Raw genomic sequence first — 21,030 nt, 5'->3', positions numbered from 1 at the left:
GATGATTAGGCAGCGGTGCTGAGGTCAATTATTTTACAATTTACATGATTCAGGAAGTGATTTGTCAGGAGAACTCTTATAGCTGGGTGGGTTTCACTTAAAATGAAACCGTAAAGAATGGAAAGTCTAGGATTATTAGGTACTGCCTTAGGGTTTAAAATTAATTTTCTGAAAGTGCTGAATTGAAAAAGTAGAGATATAACTACAGGTACACTATACAGTCATCGTGTTGTTCATTTGGAAGGTGATAAAGAAGCCACCAAGCATGCGACACAAATCACTCACAGTTGATATTATGTGGTGAACATGTGCTATTCTATTTCTGATTTAGTGTCAGATGTGCACTTTACAGCCAAGTCAAAAAGTGCAGCACCCTTTTAAATGCTGATTTAAAGGGGACCTATCATGCAAAATGCACTTTTGTACGTCTTTTATACATGAATATGTGTCCCCAGTGTTCCAGGGAACTCACCAAGTGTCAGAAAACACAACCCTCTCTATTTTCCTCCATACCCAAATCTCTAAAAAAGGGGCTGCAACGGATCTGATAAAAATTGATCCAGATTTGAACACTGTCCTGACGTCAGGACGGTGGCGCTACGGCTATTGGGCCAACTCCACCAATCAGGAGGAGACGGCCACGGCCATTGCCGTTCGAAAGCGCTGGAGACGCTGTAGTACATATGCCAGGCCTGTAGATGGTGCTGTTCTCACAGAATCAGCCCTTGCAAAAACAGAGCTAAAAAATGTCAAATTGAGCAAAATGAGGCATGGCTAAAATGCATGATCTGTTTGGTATTTTGAAAAAAAAAAAGTATAAATATGCCTTATATAGGTATGGTCCTACACTATATTATTCAAATATAGCATGATAGGTCCACTTTAAATAATGTATTAATATGCATTTTTGAACCTGTATACTTTATAATAATACTAAATAATCATAATGTTTCCTCCAATGTTTTCAAATTTCATTAAAGTTATTTTGGCTTGGCTGGAAAGCTGCAACGTACGCAGAGTGAGGGGAGGTGTCTCACCGAAAGTGAGGGATCATGGGAAGTGTAGGTGGCCCAACGTTCATTCTCCAGCTCCTCCATCACCTACAGCATGCACAGAGAGAGTGGGGGGGGGGGAGTTTATACACGTTCTGCAAGCAGGCAACACACATACTCTACCACACAAAATGAGATGTATGTGTGAAAGGATTTAAATGCACACACACTCCAGCAGTCGTATGAACGCACTCACAAACATGTATCAAACAATGTTTTACACTTTCCTGCAGAAACTCTAATCAGGTAACTGGATGACTAAAAATCATCAATGCAAATTCTTTGCATTTTGCACAGTCAGAAATATGCCTGAAAATGATTAATGATTCTTATTTTCTCTTATTATTATTGTTCCTAAATAAAGCCAAATTATTTATTAACTGATTACTCACTTAATTGATAAAATAATTTAAAGAATACCCCGTTTTTGTAATAATCGATGGCTGCCGCCCTTAAGAAAAGCCTTACACACACACTCACAGACACACACTCACACATACTCACTCGCTCGCACGCAAACACACACACACACACACACACACACACACACACACACACACACACACACACACACACACACACACACACCACACACACACACACACACACACACACACACACACACACACACACACACACACACACACACACACACACACACACACACACACACACACACACACACACACACACACAGAGACAAATCGTACCTGGTTCATGGCGCTCTTCAGCCAGGTTTCCACGGCGACCCCCACTTGCCGCAGAAGGTCCAACCGAGCCTCAGCTTTTAACTTTATTGTCTTTGGAGAGAAAAGGGTTTAGGTAAGTTAAGAGCATTCAATATATTACTGGCCTCCACAGTTTTTCTTGCATCAGTCTGAAAATAAACATACTGCTTTTTTAAACAAAATGTGTCCCATTTTATTTTAAACAGGGACCTGATTTCTCTAATTATGGAGTAAACCTAACCCACCACTCGATGATCGAGAACCACGTCAAACATCTTAAATCAAATCTTCACTGAGAACACATTTTTTATGTTCCTTTCTGCTTCATTACATCAAATGCCACACAGTTCAGTGACAAGAGTCTGGATTTGAACTGGATTTGCACTCCAAAATTAGCTTAAATGGCAAATCATCAAAACTCACTGAACTTTCTTTTAATTAGCTGCCAACGCTGGACATGTGCTTTGTTCTTTCCTAATGATACGATATGATAAGGCTATAACCACCAGCAGTGAAACCCCTGAGATTTACATTCACTTTGTCTCGCCTCCTCAACCCTCTTTCATCTCTGATCCGTTCTCTTTTTTCTGATGTCTCTCACCAATTTCCCCTTTCATTACACTCGTCTTTCCTTCCTCACAAATGCTGACGAGAAAACTGATAGCCGATAGTTCCCTTCTTCAGAGAGCTGCAGTCAATCAGACCGACAATAAACGCATGCACGCACGCACACACACACACACACACCGCCAAGACAGACTTCCTGGCTTTGATCAATAAAAACCTGAGCTCCTTAAGTGCCTCCTTATTATCCGATCCATTAGTAAAGCCCAGCAAATGCTAAAGGTTGCTGTTGGACCTTAGACATTAAGGGCTGAAGTTGAAATAATGGACAATGTATGTTCAGCCATCTTTGCAGCAGCAGAATAAGAATAAGTAGCCAGTGTTGGGAGTACAGATAACTAGAGGAGGACTGTAGGACGTCCCAGAATATAGAATATAGAGCATACAGAAATATAGAAGGAGAGTTGACAGGCGGAGAAATAGTGCAGGGAAAAACATAGCTGTCTAACTTATATTGAATTATTCTAAATCCTAGTGAGTCCTGGTGCTGCAGAGCTCAAAAGATGACAACTGAACTTGAGAAACTTAAGGAATACTAGAAGCTCCATACCCATTGTTCTCGAGTGTCTATAGTGTACTGTGTCTTATTATTTGCTACACGCCATATGCAAATTAAATTGTGTCTAGATTTTGAGTCGATACTTCAAATCATTTTACCAATCCTTATTAGTTTTGTTTGCTCGTGCTGGAAAGTGTCTGAGAGCACAAGCTTGTATCTCTCTTGATGCATCTTGTGTCTGAAACATGTTGACGCCTCGTGTTAATGAGGCCAGATTGTCTGGTGGAGCCTTCAACAGCTCCTTAATATAGAGACAGCCTCCTGCTTTCATTTCTCTCACTCTTTCTCTAAAAACTCCTTAGAAAGAGGACTAGACTTAACTTATGCATGAAAAAATTGCTTTACATTGACTTTTGGTTTCATAAGGGACATGAAGATTGGTCCCTTGGGTAAAAGTGACTGACCCATCCATTTCTGCCTCCTCCCTATGCAGAGTGAGTAGAAATATATTTGTAATACATAAAAACTTAATTGGGGAGAATTGTGTTCCCTCAAAACGTAATTGACAATGTTGTTTTGCTGTATGTGTAACCTTTTATTAGAATATCACAAGCTGTAGTAAAAACTAAAATCACCTTTCACATAAGACTGGATATAAATGTAAGACTTTTGATATTGTTGAACATGTCTTTTACCTTTTTTAGACATATCCACATAACTGATGATTATTTAACCAACATATCATAGTGTAAATGTTTTATGAAAACACCAATAGTGTGCTGTAAAATATTTTTGCAATATCGACATGAAGTTATTATTGACTTTTGTCATATCGCCCAGCCCTCGTTAAATAACTTCATAAATGCCTTTTTCTCTCCTCTTGATTGAAACCAAACTAAACTCCACACAGCTGGCCAGGGGCCAAGTCATTACACATGATTTATATTAGAATATAAAATACATTTCATTTTATGTTCTAAATTTCACTTGACTTTTATCACAGCACATATCACTTAATCTCACTGATAAATTGTCTTTCGGTATTAACTATTTAAGTAACTTCAAGAAAAGACATCCAGAGCCTTTCAGTTCCCAGAGCCTTTTATCAAGTTCCCAGCAAGAGGCAATCACATCAGAGGTTTGTAGAGCGCCCAGAATACATAACTCTGCTCTTTCTTTCAATGTTTATTGATTTCTTTCAAACAGAGGCGAGAAAAAGAGGATCAGTAGAGATTGAGGTGAGTGCGGTTGAAAACTACAAAATAGATAGCTACTTAGCTACCTCATCTACTCTTTTGTGTAGATATGTCTGTGAAGGCAACAGTCTCTTTTAATATATTCTTATAATAACCAGACTACAAAATTGGTCTGCAAGCTCTTAAAAGTCGTACATTATTCAAGGCATTGATATTTATGTTTCTTGCATCGTGTTTAAATAAAGTTTTGTTGTAAAATAATTCAAGGCAATAAATCAAAAATCAAACAAAAAGCTATCTATCAATAAATATCAACATTGCATCCTTCTCACAGATTTGCCCGCAGTTTGACATGCAGTAAATGGTCACATATTGGCACAGTCAGTGCGTCATTAAACACATTGATTTTGTCGAAGTGCTTAAGATGTTGTCACAAGCAAATTAGGCAATTAATGAAAAATCAGTAAATGAGGACAGGAGGCGAGGCCAACTATGATTACAGCAATGATTTACTGACAGTTCACATGATGCTTGTGAAACACCGACGTGCATTTGTGAGTACAGATGCCTCACAAATATATTATAATTCACAGATTTATTGTATAATCACACCTCATTCTAAATATCTTCATGTTCTTGCTAATAAAGTGTTTAAATGGCCAGTGCATCATGTTTAATGGGATGAAAGTGAGACTTTGTGTAATAGGAAATAATGACGCCATCACTGCACAGATAATGCTGTAATCATCCTGGATGTCTTTTGTTCTGCTTTCACTCCCTTTATAATTCTGTGATAAGAGCTCTGTGATGAAGCCATTTATACCAAATGAGCTCATTAAATATTAATCATCTGACTTAAAGTAATGCTGGCCTAGAAGAGCAACGAATCGCAGACACACAGTGGGAAGGAAAGACAGAGGGTGGAAAAAGGACTTTGCTCTTCGTGATAAACAAGACTCCCTATTATATAGTAGACAGTGAGATCACATGCTACTGATGGTGTTGCTTAATATTAGCAATTTTGGTTGACTGAAATAGATACACTGGCTTGTATATATTTCCAAAAAACATTACCTTAAAGGTGGGGTAGGTACTGTAATTTTGGAGAAACCAGCTCGAGTGCGCTAGAATTTGAAAATACACAACCGGAGAAAATCTGCCACTTCCTTACAGAGCCCCTCCTCCAACACACACGAACGCGCACATGACCAATGAGGGCACGAGATAAGTGTGTGCACAGATGGAAGGCTGACAGGCAGGTAGGCCATCCAGTTATTTTAGCCGGGCCGGCTAAAATGATTGGTTGTGCTTTTTACAGTACTACGGCTTCCACAGATTTTTTATGGATTTTTTGTCAAAGCACTTAAGATATTCATTGCTATCGGGATGTTAAGAGCATTCCATGGAATATAACAAAAAGTGTATCTCGAGCCGGTTTCTCAAACTTACCTACCCCACCTTTAAGGGATGAAGAAATATAAAACTATAGTGAAATAGTGATCACACAGAGAGGTAACATCAGAAGTGAAAGGTTATTTGGGCGTGACAGCAGAGGGTGCTAGATATTTGAAAGCCTGAACAGAAAGCAGTATGGAGGAAGAAAGACTTTGTGGAGAGAATGAACAAAGAAAGAAAACAGCAACCAAAAGCCATAAGATTAGAGACTTGGAAAGACAGAGAGACAGAATGGAGTGGAGAGAGATGACAGATGATGCAGCGATCTCATTCATACTTTGACAGGTTGAATCTGTGGGAATCAATACATACATGATAGACATCTCTACAAGTGGAAAGGCTGACAGCAAAATCATAGCTAAAAATGTCTATGGGTGCAATACGTGCAGAAAATAGTGGGCTTTGTGGATAACAATGGTCAAACAACACGAATGATCTGACATCTCCTGCAATGTGAAAGGTGTATTGATCGATCCTGGGCCATGTTTGTTACTTTAATTGCCTCCTGCTCCGTTAACTGAGCAGAGAGTCAGACTGAAGGCCAACAGCAACTATTCACATTTAAAATATTTACCAAATAATTAGTCACGCAGCCCAGACAATGGGTAGAGGAAATATAAGACAGGGCTGAGTTTTATGTTATCAAAGAAACAGAGGAAAGAGGCAGGAAGTGAGTCTACAATGATATGCAACTTTTACTATGTTTGCATCGATGTGTATCACAGATTTAATAGCATATATTTTAGGGGAAAAACATTTTCCATTCACTACAAAGAAAACCTCCTTTCCCTTTTTGTGCACCAGCAATCTCAGCAGACAAAAATATCCCAATATGTATCCACTGTGTGAACAAATATAAATGTTGACAATGTGAGTCACGTACCTCAGCTTTGCGTATGTTTTCTTTGGTGTCTTCTATCTTCAACTCCAGATCTAGTCTCCCCTGCTCTGTGGGGGGCAAGCCATGGTTCTCACACTCCTCCAGACACTGAAAACAACACACACACACATCCGGGGTTAGAAATAGCACATGTGTCTTCCATACATATTTTATTTCTGAAATGGGCATATGTGACGAGCATTCGTCTCCGTCTTACTCTCTTGTAATGTATGATGTTCTTGTGTTCTCTGGCGATTCTGGTTGCCCATCTCCTGGCCTCTTTGTTCAGACTGTGCTCCTCCGTCGTCCCCGTCTCCGACTCCAGCTGTCGACTCTAATAAAGACAAACACACACATACACACATACAGACATACCAGACAGGCATAGGTAAACACACAAATGTACCCAGCCCAATAAACACACACACACAAGCATGTCAGGCACACACACACAAACACACACACACACAATGCTCTCATAAGTACACTGTCGGTGGTGACAGCACAAGGTGTGTGATGTGCAGAAGCTGTTAATTGAGCTAAAGAAAGTGTGAGAGAAAAAGGTTGTTTCCCTCTCACATCATTAATACCACGTGTGTTGCAAAGCTCTATTGTTATCCTCTTGGAAAGAAATAGCTGCTATTAAAACCACATGTAGAAGAGCACGGCTGTGTGAGTGTGTGTTTTTGTCTGTGCTACAAAGCGAGAGAGCAGAAGGTACATGGCAACAGGAATATGTAAATGAAATTAATTTTGCAAATAATAATTAAAGCAGCTATGTGGGCTATGTCTTCAAGTTCATAGTTTAAACACCTTGTCACTAATCCACCACATACCAACAACTGAACCATAATACATGATATCTTGTGCATTTTACTTACTATGAGTAATGCAATAAATCATGATCGCCCTTTTTTTCTGCTAAAGTAATGACCCTTTTTTGTGCTTATTTCACATGGAAGATGTCTGTATTTCTTTCTTCCTCTGTGCTCTCCTTACCGGTTAAAAGACGGCAGGGCAAGGTTGGAAAAGGTGATGTCAGAAACTAATGTGAATTGTAGCTGCCTTTGAATGACAATCTGATGACAGTTGGTGGGTTGTTTGGTCACTGCAAGTCCAATTATCATCAAACTCAGCCCTGACAGTCCTGATGAGTTCTGAAGTCAATCGCATGCTGTTACGTCAGTCATGCAGATGGGCAGACTGAATGATAATTGCTGCTGCATTTAAAATATTTACCAACTAAGTAGTCACTCAACCAAAATACTTTGTAAGAAAATATAAATATGACTCAGCGGATGGAGAATGTAGGTATAAGCCTGCAATTTGCCACATATCCTCTTCTACTTATGCTATCTTTGAATAACTGTTTCTTAAGAGCACCGTCCCTGCATCCTGTACTGAGAGCGGTTCAAGACTATTATGATTGGTTTAAATAAATACAAATATGCCAGAGCATGGTTCCCCCCTATCACAAATAATGGTGCTACAAAAGACTAAGAAACTATAGTATATGCCCTAGCCACATTTTTATGTTGTTATTGATGAAAAGGGCTTGTTTGCTAAGCTAACGCTGAATCTATGTTACTGCAGGGAATGAGTTAACAACTACAGCACATACATTTCTAGTAATGATTCTTAATAAATAATACTTTTCTTTACTGTTGATTATTTTGTCATTCATTTTTGATGCTATAGAAAAATATTATAGATTTTAAGAAAATAGCATTATTATGATTGTCTAAAAAGGGGCACTTTAGCTCTGTCTTTTAATTGTAGACGGTAGGAATAGGCACACAACCCAAAGAGATCATGTTCATGACAATTTCTAAAATGATGTGGTTATATGTCTTACGAGTTGTGAAAAAACTGCTTGATTAAAGTGGAAAGACGTCCATTCTGTCCTTTAACTTTACAAGTTATAATATAGCTATATGTCTTATTTAAAACTAAATGCCATCTGCTGATTTGTTCTTGTGTTTTTTCTTCCAGGGTTAGAGAAACTGATAATAAAAATGACCCTATAGTGTGCAAGCATGTACATTTGTTGTCCTAGTGCCTTATTAAACCATCGTTTAACATGTGTAACCTATTAATCAGTGAATCCAAATTGTGTCAGATAAAAAAAATCATGCTGGAGCTAAACTTCTATCTCTACTTACTGAAAATGACATGTGTTCCTATAATTGATATATTATTGACCAATTCTGTGACATATTTCTGTAGCCTATAACGTTTAAAAAAATAGCATTTGTCACTTCCAACAACAACAAACTAAGCCTCAGGATGGACATTCAGTGTCACTGATGTCTGCTCCTAGACCTCAGAGGCTGGGGTTCCCATAATCTGATAATAAAAGTGTGCAAGCTAGACTATGGAACAGGATATTTTAATTGCACGTTTCCATGCACATCATATCTATTAATTATGTGCCGCTTCAGTAACAAGAAGGCATAAATCTGGCTAAGTATAGGTGTGAAACGAAGAGTATTACACGGGAGATTTACAGCTTAATTACAGTCAGGCAAGAAGGGAAGTTAAGGCAGGGAGGCAGAAAGCTAGACTCGAACAGCGGCTCCAAAGTGACTTATTGCCTTGATTGCTTATTGCTTTAATGTTAATAGAGTAAACAGAGTAAATAAGCATTTTTTTTCAAATTGCCTACCAGCATCTACCGCCTACTTTGCTGAATAATTGCTTATACAGGCATGCAAAACACTTTGAGTCTTGCACCTCTTGCATTTCCTTGAATGTGACCTTTACGGGCTGTTCTGTAATTACGTTTGTTCAGGTTCCTCCTTCTGAATTTCAGGTATATTCCTCAATATAAGCAGCCCAGTATACCCCTAAAAAGTCTGGGGGCAACTTAAAATGTTATATATACAGTATATTTATGTTTATAATAGGACATAAGGTGACTCGGGGCAGTAGAAAAACAATGATTTCCATATTTTTAAATATCTTGATGTACTTACATTACAATGGCCTGTTTGCATTTTAATTGTGTTGATTTGTCTACATCAGATAATAACAATCAGATCAAGGTTACAATGATAAACCATTAGCAACCCCTGTATATATTATAACAGAGAAAAATATGACTTGTCAGCCTGCCAGATAAGGGAAATGTGAAGCACAGCGCTGCACATCTATAACAACCTCCCCTGTCATAATAACAGTCATTCAGATGACTGTATACAACAACTGTGTTATTCAGAAACCACAGGGATGGAGGGGTGAGAATTAACTGTGTAAAAGTATAACCGTCTGTGTGAGTGGGAAGTACTGTGTATGCTTTTATGAACATTTGAAAACGCAGACTCTCAGTTTAAAATGTATTTTCTATGTTGTAACTTTTGCCACTATACAAAGCTACAACACTCTTCTCTAAGACATCATATCACACGTCATAGCCCCCCATTGTTTTCTAAAAAAGCATCTCCCCCGCACCACAGCTTGCAGCGACATACCATTGTCTTGACTAATATAAAACTTGACGCTGAACAGTTGGGCATCACACTTAAGTCAAAGCAGCAGTATTTCTATGTGAGCTGTTTTAATGGATTTAAAAGCAGTAAGAGGCTCCAAGGTGTCTACACAACCTGCAGTAGAAAAGACAGCAAATGCATTTCAGACTATTTATGCGCAATAAAGGCAAAAAGAAAAATGCATTAAAAGTGTTATCCTAAAAAAACAAAGAAATATGAATCCTTAAAGGTGGGGTAGGTAATTTTGGAGAAACCAGCTCGAGTGCGCAAGAATTTGAAAATACACAACAGGAAAAAATCTGCCACTTCCTTACAGAGCCCCTCCTCCAACACACACGAACGCGCACATGACCAATGAGGGCACGAGATAAGTTTGTGCACAGATGGAAGGCTGACAGGCAGGTAGGCCATCCAGTTATTTTAGCCGGGCCGGCTAAAATGATTGGTCGTGCTTTTTACAGTATTACGGCTTCCACAGATGACATTTTTTTATGGATTTTTTGTCAAAGCACTTCAGATATTCATTGCTATCGGGATGTTAAGAGCATTCCATGGAATATAACAAAAAGTGTATCTCGAGCCGGTTTCTCAAACTTACCTACCCCACCTTTAATCCAATTTATATTTAGTCCTACGTTTTAATATTATTCAACCTTTGGTATAGTAGAAAGATCATTTTCTGTTTATAGAGTTCTGTTTGCAGATGCAGACACTTCCTTATTATTATAACATCATTGAATCACCTATTCAGATTTAGCAAGTATCTTGACATGTGGGCAATGGCAAGGGTAAGCTTAAGGTCATTTTAAAAAGAAAATATACACAGACAAACAACGAGAATAAACTTGTACAGATATTGTCATGCTGTCTACCATTACCTTATTTTGAACCAAAATTCATACAACCAAACCTTTTAGGCATGTATCTACAGGAAGGCGATGATTACGTGAAATTTCAGAAGATGATGCAACAGCAAAAAGGTTACAGTATCTGATAAGTCATCTGTGTGTTGTGAATGCATTACTCAGCAACAGATGACAGTATCAAAGCTTTACGGTGCTGTGGAGTCACTTTCATAACAGCGGTATTCAGTAATCCAGAAAATACAGCTCCCTGCTCAATATCATGGAGCAGTTGGATAAGGCAGGGTATAAAAGCTTGTATAGTAAAAATACTGCTACTAAGATAATTAGCCTTATTTACTCCCTAATAGAAAGGTTTCCTTTTTACAAACAATCAAGAATATGCACGCAGCAGGGGGATCATCCGTCTATATACAATGACATATTAAGAACCAGATCACAGGAGAAATGTCTTCAAAAGTTCCTCATTCAAACTCTGAATTAGGTAAGACCGCTTTACGCTATTATCCACTTTACTACTGAAAAGAACGGCAACACAGCTTGAAGTGAGAAACACTAAATCCTCTAAAAAACTTTAAAGCGTATTAGCTTGTATTTCTAGTAATATTTGTGATTGTTTTAATTAGTATGGCTATGTGTGTGGGTGATGGCCGTGTTTTGTGTATTGTAATTGTGTTATTGTCTACTTGATTTATGTAATTTGTTTGCAGGTCTCTCGTACAAGACAGATCTGGATCTCAGCGGCATTTTCTAAAGCTTAACTAACTGACTGACTTGTCTCATAATGAATCGAAAAGCAACGACTAGGGTAATGGAAGATAGATAAGGTAGGGTAGGTTGGAAAAGTCACAAGTTACAGTGTTGTTGCATAGAAGGAAAGCTACAATCAAGATACAACTGAAGCTGTGACTACACAGGAAATATTGGTGAGTATTTTTTCCAGAGTAATTACTATTTTGCTCTGAAATAGTGATATTTAATCATTTTGGAGTGTATTTATTACTCATAGCTTCTAGAGTGCGATCAAAAATGCAGAGTCAATTCTATTGGAGTTAAACCATGACCACTCTGTAACGGAGGTGATCTCTGGGGCCATCTGTTACGGATTATATAGCTTCATTATTGGCGAAGTATATTCATTTGTTCCACGCTAAAACATTGCACAGGAAGCATGTGATTATATGTCATTTATGCATATATTTGTCACAATCTGTCTATGTTTTAGTTTGTCTGTCTCTGTTTCCTGTTGTAGTTTGAAAAGTGTTCCCCCTCCCGTCTTGTCTGTTGCTGGTGATTGCGTTCACCTGGTGCCCTGTGTTTCTCCTCCCTCCTCACCTGTGTCTTGTTGGTTTGAATAGTCCTGTGTGTATTTAGGTTCTGGTTTCCTGTTAGTGTGTGTGTGTGAGATCCTTGTAGCTGGTGACTGTGTTCACGTGAGACAGTCATATTGAGGCTGTGTATCATGTACCACAAAGAGGAATAAATGCCCACACCGGGTTGTATTTGAACTCTCTGCCTCTGCCTCCTTGCTTGGTCGGGCCGCTCAATGGTCAGCTTCACACACGCCCACTCATGTTCCTTAAGCACTTTGGTTTATTGACCTTTTTTATTGTAAAGATCATTATGGTTCATTTATTCTATTCTGAGTAAAATTACCTTCTATTGGGAGTAAAATTACCTTCTAGTTGGAGTGAAATTACGTTCGATTGGGTTGTTTTTAATATACACTACATAGAGTAAATAACCATTAAGCAGAGTCAAATCTAAGCACATAATAGAGTAAAATGAACTCTAAAAATACAACTCTGAACAAAGAGTACATTTTACTCTATATAGGTTGGGACCAAATGTAATATTTTTAGAGTAAAATTTTCTTCAATTTGAGTCAATTTTACTGTGTATGCATCCTACCAGTAATTCAAAACCTCACACATACTCATCAGGTTTATTTTTTATTTTTATACCAGCAATGTTAATTGTGTCATATGAGGTCACACCCATGCTGTTACGTTGCAGCATGCAAAAGTCTATTTTTGGTTATTTACTATGACAAACAGACAAACTAGTTCCCTTGTATTTGCGTTGCTGCTAGACAGGCTGTAACGTCTACACTACTGTGTGCTTTAGAACAGGGATGATCCCACGCTAACCGGTTACATGAATGCATGACGCTATTGACAGTCCTGGGATTTTTATCAGTTTTCAACAAAATGTCGAATCAAATAATGTAAATCGGATTTTATTCAGAGCACGAAGTGTACTAGATACAAAGTAGCGGGCATTTAAGCAAACAGCAGTAATAGGTTGGAGAGTTAAGTAGCTCTGTAGTCTTGCATACACATATGTTAAGAGTAGCATGCAAAATGTCAAACATAGTGTCAGGGATGAGAGTGAAGAATGCTAACAACAGTTAAGACTACCTGTGCCAGGGTCATTCTCATGGCACTGACGGGCGACGGCTCAATGTCCACCAACTGCGGCACCGAGCTCAGAGTCTGGTACACAAAGCCAAGCGTCCACACACACACGCAAGAGCAGCAATGCAAACACACAGACACACAAATACAAGGAGGGGTTAATGGAAAAAAAGGTTAGGGAAAAGTGTTAGCAAAGGTTAAACAGGATTGGGGGGGATACAGGGAAGGAAAAGCACATTGTTGTTTAGAGAAATGTTACCAGTTTATGTCAGGGAGGGGAGGAAATGTAACACAGTGATAGTGTGAAAGAGGGAAAGAAGCTGAGAATCAAGAGAGCACAAAATGACTCAGGCACAAGAGAAAAGGAAAGCTATAGAGGACCAAGGTCCACCGGGAGACATCTCTTCTAGCCAGAAATACTTAATAAGCCCCCAGAGGGGTGAGACAGCATCCTGCCCACTGCTGCATTCTGATAACAAAGACTTCAGATCGATAAACGACCATTTGAAATATTTTCAAACGTCCAGCAACCATTTAATATAAAAGAAAAAAGGGTAAGTAACTTATGTTAATGATGAAAAGAACATAGGACTACAAAGAAAATCTCCCAGTGGAAACATTACATTTGCTGTTAAAACGATTCATATTAGAACACAGCAGAATCATGCTTTTGTTGAGCTGTCAGACACTAACTGGACCACTCCATCCTGAAGAGTTACCATAAAGACATAAAGCTGGAAAACAAAAGAGCCAAGGATGTCTCTAGAGAATAAGAATGATAAGAGGCTTGGCTCGTGGATTTCCCGCTTGGCAAGACTCTCAGCCCCGGATTTATTAATGGGATTCTCTAAAAGTACAAGAATAAAAATACATGAATTCTGTTTCAGAGACTCAACTGCTAAAGAGAAGCTAAGGACTTTTGCCAGAGATGTAAAGTATAATATCGGAGGAGAGAGAACATGTGGGAGGAGACGTCCTCATGCGTCAACACAAGAGGCTAATTACTAACTTTGTGTTTGAGAGTGAAATGAATGGGGGGGGATTGAGTGACTATCTTGATGTCTAAAACAGGTTCATATACAAACTGTGTTTCTTACCGTGTCACAATCGCTGGGCTGGAACTGGAAGTCGTGTGCTTTGTGAAACACTGGGTTCTCCTGCATGAACAACTGCTGGTTGTATTCTTGTATTACCTGAGAGAAAGACAGAGGGAGATTGGGATCTATTCACTGTGACATCAGAGAATCCTCACTGACCACAGCCTCTCCTGCCTTGTGATGGATTGAACTACAAACCTCTTACAGCCACCATTTTAGTGTTTTATATTCACTAAGATTTTGGGTTTGATAATTTGCTTTTTAATGGGATCAATGTCTGGTCAAAGAGCTTGCCATGGCTAGCAGTGCAGACAAGTTAAGTTCCTTTAGAAAAAAGTAATTCAACTCCAGTAAAGTATGAAACCAGTTAAATAACACACCATCCTATCTGCAGGTGCTTTGAGAGGCACTGTGCTCAGCTGTTCTGCAAGCCTTATGCACACATTCTGTATTAATGAAAACAAATTGCAGAGCGGTGTTTTGGTTTTTAAATGAATGAATCTCATTATAATTAATTGATTCAAATGTATATGGAGTAGATTGCACCCTTTAAACAAAAAACAAGAATACAAAACACATATCCAAGGCATTTGTTTTGATTTCATACTGACTTTTCCTGCATTATTAAGTTACCGTATATGAACAACGCTTCCAACCACCAACCCTGGGCACATTTCACCTACTGTGTAATCTAAGAAAAAACAGGGCCTAGTAATAATGAATGAACTCAAAATGTTATGTGGTTGCATCAATTTCACCAGAGAAATACACATTTTGTTACACAAAAGAAATCACTTAGAATGTGACTTTATGTTTAGAAGCTTTTCCCGACAGTATCTGTTTTAAGACCAGAAAAACTGCATTTCAACTAACTTATACATGAGTGCTGAAGGTCTGTGTTGTTCCACACATCTGACTCACCCTGGTGGATTTGTCCAACAGGAACTGGAAGGTGTTGTGAGAGGCTTGCGATGCCTCTAGCTCGGTACGACTCAGCTCAACCAGGTAGTCTTTCACGTGCTCATAGATCCTGCCGTCTAAGGCCTACAGGAAGGAGAGAGAGGGACCAGAGGTTACAGTAAGGAATGGATTAAGCCAATGTAATTTCCTTATTCAACTGCTTCAACGGAAGCTTTTAACCGTTTTTCTCAAAGGATCGTTATTCAAATGTTAAATGTATTCAAGAGCAAATTCAAAGGAATGACTGAAAATGAGAAGCTTTAATCATTAAGAGGTGGGAACTAAAGTGCCGATTTTAAGACGTTTTTAATGGTGTTTGCACTCTAAATTAACGGCATTTCTATTGGGAGCTTTGATAGTGCTGCCAAGTGGAAGGCCGCGGTGCCAAACAGACAGAGAGGAGAGATAGAGGTTATTGGAGAGGACAGAGAGGAGAAGAAGGGAAGAGTAAACATATAAAAAGTTATGAAAAAGCGAAAAACAGACAGAGAGAAAGAGTGTATGGAAGAGTGTGTGTGTGTGTGTGTGTGTGTGTGTGTTCTTTGGACAGCGTTCTCACAGCTGCAGGGTGAGGTGAAGGGGTTCGGATTCCAATTCAACAAAAGACAGAGACCGCAGACACACAGAGACCGCAGACACACACACACCCACCCACCCACCCCCACACACACACACACACACACACACACACACACACACACACACACACACACACACACACACACACACACACACACACACACACACACACACACACACACACACACACACACACACACACACACACACACACACACACACACACACACACACACACACACACACACACACACCACACACACACACACACACACACACACACACACACACACACGGTTCCTCTTTTGAAATACATGCTTACGCTCTTCCACCAAGGTACTCTATAAAAACTCACACTCTCGGAAAACTGCACACACTCTTTGCTGGTCAGAGTGATGCTTTAGGCCAAGTCTACAAGATCACCTTAAAACTGTCTTTTTCTCACCCAGAGAGCCAACATATAAAAACATTTATTTTAATATGCACACACCACAAACAAATGTAGCCTTTGCACACACATCCACAACACACAGACTTATAAAACAATGGGAAATTGAGAAGGAAATGATGTCATTAAGGGTGGGTTGTTGGCTGACTTCTCTGTAAATGTTCCCTCATCACTCTGCTCATTTCCTCCTCCCCCTTTCTTCTCTTCCTCCCCTCCTTCTTCCATCCTTTTATGGTAGTGTTGAAACCCAGTGAGTCAGCTTCCAGAAAAAGCCCCGTCCCCATCCTGGGCATTGTATGTGTGTTTTTGTATGAGTGTGTGTTTGTTTTTGGGTTGAATGACTGCATCAGCCTGAACAATAAGTACAGCGCAGAGGACCAGACAGGGCAGCAGAGAGTCTAATTGTGAGAGTGAGTGTGTGTCTAGCAGGGGATTTAAAAGATGGTCGGTAAGAGCATCGCCAGCCAACAGCAGAGGGAGACGTGGAGCAGTTTGAGCCTCCTCTGCCCTTTCACTACCACTGTCGCATTGACAAGGACAGTAGCTCAGTGTGAGATGTTAGTGCTGCAGCCACAGACTGCACAGACAGTATTTATGAAGTTAAGATTCAAACAAGGCTTTTAATTACAAGTCTCCAATGCCCTCATGTTTAGAAATCCCCTCTATTATCTATCACAATCCGCCCATTATCCTCTATATGGCTTGGGATTAAAGACAGAAATGCCTTGATCCACAGAGAGCTGACCAATTGTCACTGCCATAAAGTCAGAATATCTGTAACATATCTGAATATTTACATTTAGAAGTCTATGTCTCTATTCTAAAATGTCCTCCACAAGCTGTGTCTGATGAATAGTGTTCATGGCAATGCAATGTACTAAGAGCACAGAAAGGATTTTAAAGGTTGAATATAATGGCAGTCTTAAATGGAGACAATCTGTGCTTTTAGGGTGATGTAACGTCTTGGTTTTATTTTCATTGTATGGCTGCTATTCATAATCTATTTGTGCTGATTTCTGGACTGTGTTTCTCACTTATCTCTCTGGAGCCAAGACTGTGAAAATAACTTGTACTTTCTTGCAAATTGTTGCCCCCCCCCCCCCCCCCCCCCTGTTAGAAGTGTTGTTGTCAGCGGCTTTCAGGTGAGGACCTATACACACCACAGTAAAAACTGAAGAGGAGGGAGAGAGGATGAGCAGATTGACTCCCTCTAGCAATGCCCCTCGTTCTATTTGTGTGTTTGCATGCATGTACTTGTGCACATGCATATTTCCCTGCAGTCCTGTCCTTCTGTCGCAAGGAGCTAAGGATCTATTATTTAGAATGGCCTCGTAGTATAGATGCTCGAACACGCCTAAGGCCGAGTTTGTGAGAGACAAGGAGACAGGGACGAGCATCTGAGGATAGAAATAACACAACATTGGGGGAAAAACATAAAGCAAACAAATAATAAACAGAGAGAGAAGCAGATAGAATCAATATTACAAATTGCTTATGGTTCAGACTGACAAATCAAATCGGCAAAATTCCAGGGTCACCTTGTTACTCTTATGTGTATGTCTCCTTATCCTGTGTTTTTTCTTTCTTCACGATATTCCCATTTAGCATAACAGACATCACTGATATGTTTTTTTTGTTTCAAATTCACAAATGTTGAAATGACTTTATATATTGGATGGTGTTTATTTGTTCTAACTGGGCTGTAACACTCCCTAAGTGTCTGTGTGTGTGTTAACTACCAAATCAGTAGTCAGACATCACTAATGGATGTCAGGATACAGACAAAAACATCCCACATGTGATGTCTGTGTGTATATATAAATACTGCATAATTGTGTGTGTCAGATTGACATGTTTACACAGCATTTAAAAAAGGATGACCTCACTGTTACTCAGCGGCTCAAGTTATTCACAGAAGCTGAGGCGTGTTTCGATGCATAGAGCAGTCTGTCAACCTGTGTGAATGTGCACGTGTCTTGTCTTAAACCACAAGAGATATTTTAGTCAAACATCCTCAAGTGTTTTGTTTATGTGCATGTGCTAGAAAGGTCATGCAGAACCAGATGTTTCCACACATATACAGCAGCAAACTCCCACTGATGATATAATTGTTAGTGGTGACAGCTAATATGCCTTGTGTGAAAATGAATCACTTGCAGAACATGATTACTTGATCAGATAAAATGTGTACATTAAGAAAATCAGGAAACCTACTTCCTACAACTATGATGAAAAAAAGCGATGCATGTCATGATGGTGTCAGATTTGATTATAAGCTCCAAATAGAAGATGAATTGCACATAAAAAAGTACACATCACTGATTTAGCAAATGTATTCACTTTTGTAATCTTTTCTAAAGTTTTTTTAAAGGGCCAAACTTCATCAAAGCTTCTTGAGAGTTCCTCTGGCCTTATTTCAGTTCATTCAACTCTGTGGGAAAAATAATTTCATGCCTACCAATCATTCGGTAAAAGGAAACATCAGGATGTCTCATTTTGCAGGATTCTTTTTTCTCACATAAGCCCCTTTCAAAGCACAAATCCAGAGAACTCATGACTCTCTTTGAAGACTGAGAACCTCAAAATCATCACTTTTTCATGTATGACTTTATTTCCCTCCAACTACTTAGTATACGCTGAAAGGGAGTCTGACTTTGTGAACTCATAAAAGGAATACGTTTTATTCCAAATGAAGCTTTAATTCAAAGTACCCTCTGCCTTTGAATTTAGGAACCAACGAAATGTGTCCCCTTCCTGGGAAAATCCCTCAGGGTATTATCAGCGGGCGATAGTCTTAAGTCAGTACTTGTAGTTAAATAAATGTCATTACAAACTGAAATATCAGCTGACTAGAAATGTTCTATCTAATTAAAATGTCCACATTCATTGCAAGGATGTGGATAATCTCTCACACCGCTCAAACCTTTCAACTCTTTAAATCCAGTTTTGTGAAATTACCTGTATGCAGTGCAGTAGATCAGTATGATAGTAACGGTCATGGTGAACATTGGCAGCAGCTAGCGTTAGCAAGTAGTCGTTCCTTGCGTGTGTTGCCTTGGAGTTACAGTCACTTCTCTTGGCTTTCAACTGAAATGATAGAGGCAGATGATATGGCATTACTGCATTACAGTAGCAGATCAGGGGCCTCATTTATAAAGCCTTGCGTAGGATTGACGTGGGAAGACGGATCGTCACCAAAATAAATAAATAAGTGGTCCGAAAAAGGTTAATGACAAATAAAATACACATGCCTAACCTTCCTCAGGCAGTGTGTTTGTACCGGGGACAGGAGACACCCCCTTGATGAGAAACTGTAAGAAATGATCGGGGAATCCCTCCGGAGTGGAGTCATGACGACTGGATCTGAATTATTTTTTTGTATTTGGTGGTTTGTGTTCCAGCTGTCGATCAGCAACTATATATACATAATCCACCAGTTAAAGGAAATACAACTAATGTGTTGTGTTATATTAGCTGTACAATTGACCACATATGGTGTTCTTAGTTTCCATACCTCCTGTGTTTTACGAGCGACTTATCAAGTCTTGGCAAACGGCATAAAACATGATTAAATATGATAGTATATAAAACCATGCTTGTATCTATACAACCTATAGAAATGCAAAACGGCGTCAGTTTAAAGTAATTCTGTACTGTTTACCGCATCATTTATGAGAATACATTTCTTAACAAGAGAACGTAATCGAGGGGTGATCAATAACATTTCCATATTTATTTATTTCTCCAAGTTATGTTTTGTGTGCACTGAGGAGTCTCAAACAGGCGTTTGTTAAATCATTTTAAGATTGGCTTTAATCAATTTGTGAAAATTAATTCTTCATATATGATACATGAGGTAACATTTTATTTATGGTATTATTTCCACATATTTCTCTCCATTCTTCCTTCTGCCAACGGTGTCGCAGTTTCTCGTCTCTCCCGTTTTTTGTGCTTAGTGCGTACGCATGGGTCAGAGTTTGCGTGGAGGACCGCACATTTTCCCGTCAACTTTTTTTTTAATAAATCGTAAACATTGCGTAGAAACTGCGTACGCCATCTTTTGAGCGTACGCACCGTTTATAAATGAGGCCCCAGAGCTTTAAGCTTCAAATTAAGTACATGAGTGTCTTTTAAGGTTCTTATTAGAGAGACAAAGGGTTTTGTATAATGGTTTAAAAGAGTTAGCTTGAAAGGGGATTACAGTGTTTGTGTCTTTGTGAGTGAGTTCCCTTACCTTTACACTTGCTTTCTGTAAACTAATTCTTGACTGAAAAAGACCCAGTTTAGACCTGAAAGAACAAAACAGAAGTTTATTTTGAAAATAATTACAATTCAAACAAATGAATATGAAAGAATATAAGCATAATCATATATTTAATTTATGACAAATTACCGACAAAGTACATTTGAAAGGAGAAAAAGATCCAGGCACTTCTACAACATCATATCTCTGATCTCTAACCTCTGTTTCAGAGCAGGCCTTGTATATTGACCATGAACAGGCTGCAGCTAAGCAACAATAAATCTCAGCCTGATCCAGCCAGCGTGATTTATATTGATGGTGACATCAGAATGACCTGTCTCATGAAATGATACAGTGAGCCTGTGTGGATGTGTGTGGTCTGTCTTTTGGTTCTACTGTATAGCGCATTAAAACTGGCCATGCGTAACCCATTCACTTGGCTAAGTGTTTGAGTATGTGTGTGTTGTGGTTCTACCTATGTCCCCGTGCTTTATGCATGTA

The 21,030-nt window shown here is 39.1% G+C and overlaps 1 protein-coding gene across 1 annotated transcript in view; it reads right to left on the bottom strand.

Moving 5' to 3' along the window:
• The window catches only part of LOC117470550 (F-BAR and double SH3 domains protein 2-like), a 34,618-nt gene that overhangs the window by 9,820 nt on the left and 3,768 nt on the right, over nucleotides 1-21,030 (bottom strand). Inside the window, exons 5-13 of the mRNA XM_034115371.1 lie at nucleotides 20,521-20,575; nucleotides 19,245-19,373; nucleotides 15,221-15,343; nucleotides 14,300-14,395; nucleotides 13,206-13,280; nucleotides 6,652-6,768; nucleotides 6,438-6,542; nucleotides 1,763-1,852; nucleotides 1,038-1,100 (exon numbers count right to left, since the gene is read on the bottom strand). Of these exons, the coding sequence (XP_033971262.1) occupies nucleotides 1,038-1,100; nucleotides 1,763-1,852; nucleotides 6,438-6,542; nucleotides 6,652-6,768; nucleotides 13,206-13,280; nucleotides 14,300-14,395; nucleotides 15,221-15,343; nucleotides 19,245-19,373; nucleotides 20,521-20,575 (853 nt within the window). The remainder of the gene's footprint in view (nucleotides 1-1,037; nucleotides 1,101-1,762; nucleotides 1,853-6,437; nucleotides 6,543-6,651; nucleotides 6,769-13,205; nucleotides 13,281-14,299; nucleotides 14,396-15,220; nucleotides 15,344-19,244; nucleotides 19,374-20,520; nucleotides 20,576-21,030) is intronic.

The sequence above is a fragment of the Trematomus bernacchii genome, unplaced genomic scaffold (genome assembly GCF_902827165.1).
Source record: "Trematomus bernacchii unplaced genomic scaffold, fTreBer1.1, whole genome shotgun sequence".
Classification (NCBI taxonomy): Eukaryota; Metazoa; Chordata; class Actinopteri; order Perciformes; family Nototheniidae; genus Trematomus; species Trematomus bernacchii.
The sequence above is the reverse complement of the archived record's forward strand: the minus strand, read 5'-3'. Positions and strand labels throughout refer to the sequence as shown.